At 42.1% G+C, this 12255-nt stretch overlaps 1 protein-coding gene across 1 annotated transcript in view; it reads left to right on the forward strand.

Moving 5' to 3' along the window:
- Positions 1-46: 46 nt before the first annotated feature.
- Positions 47-12255, forward strand: part of EPCAM (epithelial cell adhesion molecule) — a 17223-nt gene continuing 5014 nt past the window's right edge. Inside the window, exons 1-7 of the mRNA XM_011981597.1 lie at positions 47-351; positions 3660-3793; positions 4031-4271; positions 5433-5498; positions 7203-7266; positions 8819-8920; positions 9642-9842. Coding sequence (XP_011836987.1) covers positions 47-351; positions 3660-3793; positions 4031-4271; positions 5433-5498; positions 7203-7266; positions 8819-8920; positions 9642-9842 — 1113 coding nt within the window. The remainder of the gene's footprint in view (positions 352-3659; positions 3794-4030; positions 4272-5432; positions 5499-7202; positions 7267-8818; positions 8921-9641; positions 9843-12255) is intronic.

Genomic DNA, 12255 nt, shown 5'->3' on the forward strand with positions numbered 1-12255 from the left:
CGGGGGAGCAGCCTCACTTTGCAGCTTTGCTCGCCTCGGTAGGGAAATGGACCGGGGCGGAGGCGGGGGACAGGTGGCGAACGGAGTGGCCACGTCCAGGGTTTCCTGCGGCCACCGAACCGGTGCCTCGCGCCCTGGCGCACGGACCTCCTCCGTTCGGGGCGGACTTGGGGTTCCAAAACAGCCCCAGCCGGTGGCGGAGTCTCTGCGACAAGGACCAGCTGGCCTGCCCTTGTCCTTGTCACTGACAACGGGCCCCGGATGTGGGCCTCAGGCGGGGACAGGTGCCCGCACGGAGGCCTCCAGGGCCGCTATGCACCTGCGCGCGCCAGGCGGCCTGGACTACACAGGGCGTGTGGGTGTTTTCCCTTTTCTAAGGATCATATGAGTAATGCCAAGCTTATTGTAGGGAACGCAGAAATAACAATAACCGTAAAGAGTAAAAACCTATAATCCCAGAATTTTGAGAATCCCATAATTAATAATTAGGTATATCTTTCTTTTTATTTATTTGTTTGTTTTATTTTATGTTTTGAGACTCAGTCTCGCTCTGTCGCCCAGGCTTGACGATCTCAGCTCACTGCAACCTCTGCCTCCCGGGTTCAAGCGATTCTTCTGCCTCAGCCTCCGGAGTAGAGTAGCTGGGATTACAGGCGCGGGCCACCACCCGGGGCTAATTTTTGTAGTTTTAGTAGAAACGGGATTTCTCCACGTTGGTCAGGCTGGTCTCGAACTCCTGAGCTCGTGATCCGCCCGCCTGGGCCTCCCAAAGTGCTGAGATTACAGGCCTGAGCCACCGCGCCCGGCCTATTTTATTTTTTTATTTCAAACAGCCTTGTTCTGTCGCCCAGGCTGGAGTGCAAGGGCACGATCTTGACTCATTATAGACTCTGCCTCCCGACCTCAGACCATCAGTCTGCCTCAGCCTTTATGCCTGGCTAATTTTTGTGTTTATTTATTATTACATATTATTATTATTGAGACAGAGTTTCGCTCGTTGCCCAGGCTGGAGTGCAACGGAGCGATCTCGTCTCACTGCAGCCTCCGCCTCCTGGGTTCAGACGATTCTCCTGCCTCAGCCCCCTGAGTAGCTGGGACTACAGGCATGCACCACCACGGTCGGCTAATTTGTATTTTTAGTAGAGACGGGATTTCTCCGTGTTGGCCAGGCTGGTCTCGAACTCCTGATCTCAGCTGATCCACCCACCTTGGCCTCCCAAAGTGCTGGGATTACAGATGTGAGCCACCGCGCCCGCCGAATATTTGTATTTGTAGAGACGAGACCTCATTATGTCGCCCAGGCTGGTCTCGAACTCCGGGGCTGAAGTGATCAGTCGGTTTGGGCCTCCCAGAGTGCTGGGATTACAGGCATGAGTCGCCACATTCGGCCTTAAAAATAAGATTTAAAATGGTGACTGGTATGTTGCACCATTATTCAAATGTTAGACATGTAGTTTGGCTTAACTGTGGAATAAACAACTTGGCTGCTGGTTCGCGCGCGCTCTCTCTCTCTCTCTTTTTTTTTTTTTTGGAAACAGTGTCTCGGTCTGTGGTTCAGCCTGGAGTGCAGTGGCACATTTACAGCTCACTGCAACCTCCATCTCCTGGGCTCAAGTGATGCTCTTACCTGGACCTCCCAAAGTGCTGGGATTACAGGCATGAGCCACAGCTCCGGCATCTCTTGATTTATTTGTAAGATGGTGCCTAGAAGTGGAGTGGCGTTTGCCAAAGCTCTCTGGAAGGGCTTTTATACTTTCACCAACGGAGTGGCCTAAATTCAGTAATTATACTCTCAAAGTAATGCAGTTTAGTCAACTCATGTTTTTCTAGCTTCAATCTGGGACTACATACTTAATGTTAAATTGCTTTAAAGTGGTCATAGCTACTACAGGTTTGTTCTCGAAGTCTGCACCTGACTGGTCTGATTTAAATTTCACGCCCCTTAGGGATGAACAATGTGTTTCAAACATGTACAGGATGGGGCTGCAGAAGACTTAAACGCTTGAGAGCAAGTGCTGTATTTTCCCCTTTTGTGACCCCAGTATTGAATTTAGTGTTGGGCAGATTAAAGGTGGTTCATATCGATTATAACTTGAACAGGGAAAAGTTGGCATCAACTTAGAGTACTTGGGATACGAAGGATCAATATAAAAATTCTGGTTTGTCGTGCTATCTTTTTCTTTTTTTCCCTCTTCAGTTGAACTGAGGAGATAGTTTTTGTTTTAATGATTGTGCGCTTTTAACTAGACAAAAGGAATTAGATAGTCTTGCCAATTCGCAGTTAAATGAACTTTTGAGGTAGTTAAGGACAAAACTATTAAACTGACATCAATAACCCAGAATAGGCTGCTTAGTATCACTCTCCAAATCAGATACTAGGATTTAATTTAGTTAGGAAACTCACTTACAGAGATGACTATAACTGCAGTTGAAAGTGTAATGTTTCTAAGATATAAAACGGTTTAAAGATTGAATATATTCTTGTTAAGCCCCAAAGGAAACATCCCTCATTTAAGAAAATGGGGTGGGAGAGCGACAGAAGGTGAAGATTTGCAGATCCTAGAATTGAATTGTTGATTTTTTTGTAAAAGAGTCAGTAACAGCTGGCCATGGTGGCTCACGCATGTAACCCCAGCACTTTGGGAGGCTGAGGTGGGTGGATTACCTGAGGTCAGGAATGCTAGACCAGCCTGACCAACATGGTGAAACCCCATCTCTACTAAAAATACAAAAAAAGGCCGGGCGCGGTGGCTAACACCTGTAATCCCAGGACTTTGGGAGGCCGAGGCGGGCGGATCACGAGGTCAGGAGTTTGAGATCAGCCTGTCTACTAAAAATACAGAAATTAGCCAGGCGTGGTTGCGGACCACTGTAGTCCCAGCTACTCAGGAGGCTGAGGCAGGAGAATCGCTTGATCCTGGAAGATGGAAGTTGCAGTGAGCTGAGATCATACCACTACACTCCAGCCTGGGCGACAGAGTGAGACTCTGTCTCAAGAAGAAAAACAAAAAAAGGCTGTGACTAACAGGGATGTTATTTAGCAGGACAGGAGTGAGGAAAGAGCTAAGACTGGGAGTTTCACAAAGACAAAGCTATAAATGATGTTTGGAGAGCTGTGTTCTTGTTTTAAAAAATTGTAACAGGAGGCCAGGCACAGTGGCTCATGCCTATAATCCCAGCACTTTGGGAGGCTGAGGTGGAAGGATTGCTTGAGGCCAGGAGTTCAACCAGCCTGGGCAATATAGCGAAACCCCGACTCTACAAAAAGTAAAAAATTAGCCAGGCATGGTGGTGCATGCCTGTAGCCCCAGCTACTTGGGAGGCTGAGATGGGGGAGGATCACTTGAGTCCAGTAGGTCCAGGCTGCAGTAAGCCAAGATTGTGCCACTGCATTCCAGCCTGGGCCACAGAGTGAGACCCTATCTCAAAAAGAAAAAAAAAAAAAATCAAAACAGGAATGCATGTAGATTAAACTATGCATCTGTATACAGTATGCAGACTTTTGCAAGTGCCAGGCACTTAGGAAGTAGTCTATAGCTGAAAAATAAAACTTTCAGGACCACTTTTTAAGGTTTTGTGTCCTTGTAACTTTAAGGCATTATTATTGCAATATAACTTAGCTGGGACATGAGAGTTAATAGATCCATATTTTAAAGTAGTTTTTTTGTTTTTTTAAATTTTCTAGAATGTGTCTGTGAAAACTACAAGCTGGCTGTAAACTGCTTTTTGAATGACAATGGTCAATGCCAGTGTACTTCGATTGGTGCACAAAATACTGTCCTTTGCTCAAAGCGTGAGTAAAATATCCTTATTACCTGTAAGCTTTATTTTGACTTAATACTTCTTTAATTTATGTGCCTTGAGTTGGAAAGAGTTTTATTGGCTTAAATCTGAATCATGTTATAAAGTAAGTGTGGGAACACATAAGTTTCAAATAATCTTTGACCCTGGAACTTTATAGTTAATTTTTTTTTTCCTGTAATCATGAAATCGGTTATTTTTCAGTTTGGCATTAAGGTTTCTTTTTCAGTGGCTGCCAAATGTTTGGTGATGAAGGCAGAAATGAACGGCTCAAAACTTGGGAGAAGAGCGAAACCTGAAGGGGCTCTCCAGAACAATGATGGCCTTTACGATCCTGACTGCGATGAGAGCGGGCTCTTTAAGGCCAAGCAGTGCAACGGCACCTCCACGTGCTGGTGTGTGAACACTGCTGGGGTCAGAAGAACTGACAAGGACACTGAAATAACCTGCTCTGAGCGAGTGAGAACCTAGTGAGTGGGGTTGCCTATACTACTTGTTTTCATGCTGTTCAGATTCATTTAATTAAATTTATTTTTGATTATGTAATACGATTTCATGGTTTAGAATTCAGAAGATAAGAGTGTCCAGTGAAAAGCTTCCTTCTTATTCCAGTCTCCACTGCTACCCAGTGGACCTCCATAGAATTGACGTTATTGATTATTCTGTAACCTTCCAGAGATAGTTGATGAATGTGTTATGTATCTGTTTTATTATTTTTACGTAAACGGTAGCATACTAGGTATAATTTTTCTTTTATATCTTTCCTTAACATTATTCAGTATTTCATAGTTGCATTAGTATTAAATGTATGTAATTTAACCTATGTATTTGCTCATTTATTGTGCTTTAAAAGTGAGATATGCTTTAGGGATTGTTTAATGAAAAGGAACAGAAACCTACTCACGCTAGCTTAAGCAAAAAAAGACTTCATTGGAAGGCACTAGAAACTGGAAAGGATGTGAGGACCAAAGTGGGCACTTCCTGTTTTTCTATTTTGGTCTTCTGGAGCCTCCTTGTCAATTTTCTCTTTGTGCCCTTTCTTTTCTTTTTTTTTTTTTGAGACAGAGTTTCACTCTTGTTGCCCAGGTTGGAGTGCAGCGGCACAATCTCAGCTCACTGCAGCCTCGGCCTCCTGGGTTAAAGCAACTCTCTTGCTTTAGCCTCCTGAGTAGCTGGGACTGCAGCTGTACCACACCTGACTAATTTTTGTATTTTAGTAGAGACGGAGTTTCACCGTGTTGGCCAGGCTGGTCTCCAACTCCTGACCTCAGGCAATCCACCCACCTCCACCTCCCAAAGTGCTGGATTACAGGTGTGAGCCACTGTGCCTGGCCCTTTCATGCCTTTTCATCTTTTCAGTTGAACAGGGCACAACACTGCCAGCTAAACCTTGACTTCATGTAACCTTATGTATTGTGTCCAGAGAACAGAGGGTCAGTATTAGAAAGGGTGTTCCCTGCTGGGTGTGTCCTTTATGAAGGATGTGTAAGGGAATAAATTATGGGAATAGCTACTGCATAAATTTTTTTTCTCTTAGTCCTTATAATTCAAGAATTTTAGTATTAGCTTATTAGGAAAATAGTATAAAAGACTGAGTTATAGTCAACTGACATTGTCTTTTTACTTTATAGCTGGATCATCATTGAATTAAAACACAAAGCAAGAGAAAAACCTTATGATGTTCAAAGTTTGCGGACGTAAGTGCGATGAAATGCATCATATTATTCTTGCGCAATTGGTGGCTCAAATCTTCCATCCTACAGCATTTGAAAAGCCAAGTCTAAATGCTTTTTCATATTTCTGAAAAACAAAGTTACTTGAAATAGAGTTACAAGAATAACGCAGAGATTCCAGGAATACACTTCACTCAGATTCACCAATTAACATTTTGGCATATTTACTTTTTATATATGTATGTATGGATGAATATGTGTGTGTGCTTTATATCAGTGTATCTATGCATGTAGAAATATTTTTCCCAGAAGCATATGAAAGCAAGTTGTAGATATCAGGCCCCATTATCCCTAAGTACTTTAGTGTATTTTTTCCTAAGAACAAAAGGCATTCTCTTATATAAACCACTATACAACAATCAAATTTAGGAATTTTTCTTTTTTAGACGGAGTCTCGCTCTGTCACCCACGCTGGCGTGCAGTGGCATGATCTTAACTTACTGCAACCTTTGCCTCCTGGGTTCAAGCTATTCTCCTGCCTCAGCCTCCCAAGTAGCTGGGACTACAGGCGCCTGCCACCACGCCCAGCTAATTTTTGTATTTTTAGTAGAAATGGGGTTTTACCATATTGGCCAGGCTGGTCTCGAACTCCCAAACTTGTGATCCTCCCACCTCCGCCTCCTAAAGTGCTGGGATTACAGGTGTGAGCCACCGCACCAGGCCAGGAAATTTAACATTGTATCACATTGTACCCATTTTCCCAATATTGTCCTTTGTGGTACTTTTTCCCCTCTGATTCAGAACCCAGTCCAAGATCATGTATCACATTAGTTGTCATGATTCTTTAGTCTCTTTTAATATTTGAACAGTTTCTTGGCCTTTCTTTGTCTTCCATGAACTTGCTATTTTTGAAGAGCATAGGCAAGTTGTTATATATAATGTCCCTCAAATTGTGATTTGTCTGATGTTTCTTCTTTTTTTTTTTGAGTTGGAGTTTCCTAACAAAGTTGCCCAGGCTGGAGTGCAATGGCACAATCATGGCTCACCGCAACCTCTGCCTCCCAGATTCAAGTGATTCTCCTGCCTCAGCCTCCCGAGTAGCTGGGATTGCAGGCATGCGCCACCATGTCTGGCTAATTTTGTTTTGTATTTTTAGTAGAGACGGGGTTTCTCCATGTTGGTCAGGCTAGTCTCGAACTCCTGACCTCAGGTGATCCGCCCACCTCAGCCTCTCAAAGTGCTGGGATTACAGGCATGAGCCACCTCACCCGGGCCTTGATGTTTCCTCTTAACTAAAAACACATTATGCATTTTTGACAGGAAAGCTACTTATGCTATCTTGTGTCCTTTGTAGTACTTCACATTAGGAGTTGCATGATGTCAGCTTGTCCCTTTACTAGTAATGTAAACTTTGGTTAAAGTGGTATCCACCAGGTTTTTCCACTGTGAAGTTACCATTCTCCCTTTGTAATCCATAAGTAATCTATGGGCAGATACTTGGATATTAAGTAAATGTTCTTTTTCTAATTAAACTGGCACCCAGCAGTTTGAATATCAATGGATGATTCTAGCCTGAATCAATTATTATTATGATAGTTGCAAAATGGCAGAAAAATTTTAACTTGAATGACAATTCTACACCATGAGCTATCTGCTTTAAGAGTAGTGCTTCTTACTGTTGTGTGGTACAAACATATTTTTTTAATACAGATTTTAAATTCTTTACAGTGCACTTGAGGAGGCGATCAAAACGCGTTATCAACTGGATCCAAAATTTATCACAAATATTTTGGTATGATTTTTTAATAAGTGAGCTTTAGCAGGTGGTTGGTGAGACAGCATGTTTTGAGTATAAGGACAGCCAGTGATTTAAGTGGTGGTTAAATACACTTACTAGAGCAACAGTTTAAGATCTTGGGTACTTAATGTGAATTTCCTGTTACTGTTTTTTGTTTGTTTGTTTCTTTAAGACAGACTATTGCTCTGTTCCCCAGGCTGGAGTGTGGTAGCAAGATCCCCACTCACTGTAACCCCTGCCTCCAAGGTTCAAGCAATTCTTGTGCCTCAGCCTCCTGAGGAACTGGGACTGCAGGCACGCGCCACCATGCCCAGCTAATTTTTGTATTTTTAGTGTTAACAGGGTTTTGCTATGTTGGCTAGGCTGGTCTCGAACTCCTGGGCTCAAGTGATCTGCCTACCTCAGCCTCTCAAAGTGTTGATATTACCGGTGTGAGCTACAAAGCCCAGCCGGTTGTTTTCGGTTATCGTTGTTTTCCTTCCATAGCCTTTGAAAAGCCTAGTTTTACTCCTAAAGAAAATGTAGTATCTCTTAGTATCCCTAAAACATTTGGGTTTTCTTTTCCTGGAGAACCTGTCCTTGTGGATGAGCTCCAGTAACATCTTAAAGTAAATATGCACCAAAATAACTTTCGGTAAATATGGTTTTGGTGCATATTTACTTTAGGATGTTACCGGAGCTCTCATCTTCTCTGCTTTCAGGAACTGGTCCTTAACCAGTTAGCCCCTATTTAACTCTTTAAACTCTGGTTTAAAAAAAAAAGAAACTTGAATAGTGTGATGGAACTCTTTAAAGGCAGTATGAATTTATTTAAGACTCTTTAGAAAGAATATACTTTTTTTACTCTTTAAAAACAACATGGTAAATGCATACTGCATTTTACCTTGCATTTCTTTCTTTTTTTTTTTTTTTGAGATGGAGTTTTGCTCTTGTTGCCCAGGCTGGAGTGCAATGGCGTGGTCTCGGCTCACCACAACCTCCGCTTCCCAGGTTCAAGTGATTCTCCAGCCTCAGCTTCCCTAGTAGCTGGGATTACAGGCATGTGCCACCATGCCTGGCTAATTTTGTCTTTTTGGTAGAGATAGGGTTTCTCCATATTGGTCAGGCTGGTCTTGAACTCCCGACTTCAGGTGATCCGCCTGCCTCGGCCTCCCAAAGTGCTGGGATTACAGGCATGAGCCACCGCACCCGGCCTTACCTTGCATTTCTTTAGTATTTGAGTTTTAAAGTAGTTCTAATGCAAATAAAATACTTTCATATCTTATTTAAAAACCTTTTCAATATAAGAAAATTCTCTTAGGAAAAATTGTGCATTGTAATTATGTTTGGTTTCATGGCTGTCTTATTTCCCTTTGATAGATTTAGAGACCTCCCAAAGATTTCTCGATTAATGATCAACTTAATTATCCACTAATGGAAAGGAACAGCGATGCATGTAGATTACAGAAAATCAAACACTGACTATTCTGATTCTCAAATAATGTTATTTTCAAATGATTTTGACTATATTAGTATTAATTTGTATTATTCAATTTTTTTTCCCCAGTATGAGGATAATGTTATCACTATTGATCTGGTTCAAAATTCTTCTCAAAAAACTCAGAATGATGTGGACATAGCTGATGTGGCTTATTATTTTGAAAAAGATGTGAGTATAATCTTCTTTATTCTATTCCTGGTTCAGGAATGTAGTCTATCATGCCTCAATGAATTAAATATATTTCATCACCTTTTTCTCCACTTATAGATCAACCAAATGGTTCTGCTGCTGCCATTAATTTTGTCCTGCCTGTCACTCACATGCATCTTACTTGTTTGTGTATTTATGCCTCTTATCAAATTGTTCTGCCTAAAATATCTCCTCTGTTTCTTATAATTCTTATTTATTATCTACTTGGTAGTTACTTAGTTTGTACATATATGCTCCCCTATGATATTTATAATTTACACAAATAAGAGTTTGTTTAAAAAGACTGTGTAACTGGTATGATTAAAATATTTTGTTTAAACTTTAATGTATTATAGTGAAGTATTTTCTGCTGAAATATGAGGTTTGCTTCAAAATAATCTGGGTGGGGGTGAAGGGATAGAAGGAAGAAAAGATGAAGTAAGAGAGGCTGTGTGTTGATGTCCTTGCATCTGGGTGATAGGTACATGGGCGTCATTGCACTACTCTTTCTACTTCCGTGTATGTTGAAAGGTTCCTGTAATAAACAGTTTTTTAAAGTTCCAATAGATTAGATTGTTATCACTAAAACCATAAAGATTCTTGGCAGCAGTTCCTTTGGCATACAATTTGTATGTAATTATATGTGACCATGGTTTGTTTTCTTAAATATTTTTAATTCCTTTTCTCCTTTTCAATACAGGTTAAAGGTGAATCCTTGTTTCATTCTAAGAAAATGGACCTGAGAGTAAATGGGGAACAACTGGATCTGGATCCTGGTCAAACTTTAATTTATTATGTCGATGAAAAAGCACCTGAATTCTCAATGCAGGGTCTAAAAGCTGGTGTTATTGCTGTTATTGTGGTTGTGGTGATAGCAATTGTTGCCGGAATTGTTGTGCTGGTGAGTACAGAACAAGTAAAATTTCATTTAAGGGTATATTTTTTTAAGAAAAAGTAATAATGGCTGGGTGCAGTGGCTCACACCTATAATCGCTACACTTTGGGAGGCTGAAACAGGTGGATCACTTGAGCCCAGGAGTTTGAGACCAGGCTGGGCAACATGGCAAAACCTTATCTGTACCAAAAATACAAAACTTAGCCAGACGTGATGGCTTGCACCTGTGGTTCTATCTGCTTAGGAGGCTGACGTGGGAGTGGTCAGTTGAGCCCAGGAGATCAAAGCTGCAGTGAGCCATGATCACACCATTGCACTCCCGCCTGGGCAACAGAGCAGGACCCTGTCTCCAAAAAATAAATAAATAAATAAAAGGGGCCAGGCACCGTGGCTCACGCCTATAATCCCAACAGTTTGGGAGGCTGAGGTGGGTGGATCACCTGAGGTTGGGAGTTTGAGACCAGCCTGACCAGCATGGAGAAACCTGGTCTCTACTAAAAATACAAAATTAGCCGGGCATGGTGGCGCATGCCTGTAATCCCAGCTACTCAGGAGGCTGAGGCAGGAGAATCGTTTGAACCCAGGAGGCAGAGTTTGTGGCTGAGATCACGCCATTGTTCTCCAGCCTGGGAAACAAGAGCGAAACTCCGTCTCAAAAAGAAAGAGAGAGAGAGAGAGAGAGAGAGAGAGAGATCTTACTAACACAACAGAATTCAGAAACAGGTTTGAGGGTATTTGGAAACTGAGATTTCCAGTTCAATCAACCATGTTTGGCTATCCATCTAGAACAAAACAAAAGTTGAATTCCTATTTCACTCCACCAGGCTGGCCATATTGCCCAGCTGTGTGAGGGTGGTATGTCCAGAGCACAGCAGTAGGAAAGGAGTTGGGCAGTGTATCCGTGTTCAAAGACATTTACATTTTAAAAAATATAAAAAAGTAAAACAATTCCCAAGAAAATTAATTGATGGAATGTTTGTACAACCTTGTGGTAGGAGAAACCATGTAAGGCAAGAAATCTGGAATCCATGATACATATGTGTATGTATATTTTGAGAGAGGGTCTTGCTGTGTCACCCAGGCTGGAGTGCAGTGGCATGATTATAGCTTACTGCAACCTCCAGTTCCTGGACTTAAGTAACCCTCCTGACCCAGCCTCCCAAGTAGCAAGGACTACAGGTACCTGCCACCATACCTGGCTAATTTTTTAACTTTTAGTAGAGACCAGGTCTTGCTATGGCTGCCGAGGCTGGTCTTGAACTCCTGGGCTCAAGCAATTCTTCTGGCTTAGTCTCCCAAACTGCTGGAATTACAGGCATGAGCCATTGCACCTAGTCCTATATATATATATTTTGGCTTCATTAAAACCAAACATTTTATATGACAAAGAAACTGTAAAGTAAAAAATGTCAATGATGGGCATGAAAAAAATATGGTGCATAAAGCAAGAATGGATATTATACATAATACACAAAGAGTTCTTACAAATTGATGAGGAAACCTAAAGAAAGAATTACAACAGGTAGGGATAGACAGTTAATAGAAATTTCAGATGGCAAATGAACACGAGTGGTTAATGCTGGAAGTCTAATTATCCTGTAGAAATAAATGAAAACACAAGTGCAATAAGGAAGCACATTCAGTTATTGTATCATAGCATTGCTTGTAAGGGTGAATCTGGCCAGGCGTGGTGGCTCACACCTATAATCCCAGCACTTTGGGAGGCCGAGGTGGGTGGATCACCTGAGGTCAGGAGTCCAAGACCAGCCTGACCAACATGGAGAAACCCCGTCTCTACTAAAAATACAAAATTAGCCAGGCATGGTGGTGCATGCCTATAGTCCCAGCTACTCAGGAGGCTGAGGCAGGAGAGTCGCTTGAACCCAGGAGGCAGAGGTTGTGGTGAGCCGAGATCACGTCATTGCACTCCAGCCTGGGCACCAAGAGCGAAACTCCGTCTCAAAAAAAGAATAAAAACAAACAAACAACAAAAAAAGTGAATCTGAAAAATAGCCTGAGTGTGTATCAGTAAGAGAGTAAATTGTATTTATTGTATCTACGATAGGGAATAATGTGAATGAATGAGTTCGATCTTTATCTTTGAATCTGGAATGGCTGCTATGATGTTGATACGGGATGTGCACAGGTGGTGATGATACTGCATGATCCCAGTTTTAGACCCCAAAACTTAGATGCATGTGTATATATATATGATATTTGTATTGGTGTGGAAAAGGAGGATGTGGAAGAATGCACACCAAACTGTTAAATTTCTTTCTTTTTTTTTTTGAAATGGAGTCTCGCTGGCCGGGCGTGGTGGCTCAGGTCTGTAATCCCAGCACTTTGGGAGGCTGAGGCGGGCGGATCACGAGGTCAGGAGATTGAGACCATCCTGGCTAACACGGTGAAACCCCGTCTC

This window comes from Mandrillus leucophaeus, unplaced genomic scaffold (assembly GCF_000951045.1).
Source record: "Mandrillus leucophaeus isolate KB7577 unplaced genomic scaffold, Mleu.le_1.0 Scaffold229, whole genome shotgun sequence".
Classification (NCBI taxonomy): domain Eukaryota; kingdom Metazoa; phylum Chordata; class Mammalia; order Primates; family Cercopithecidae; genus Mandrillus; species Mandrillus leucophaeus.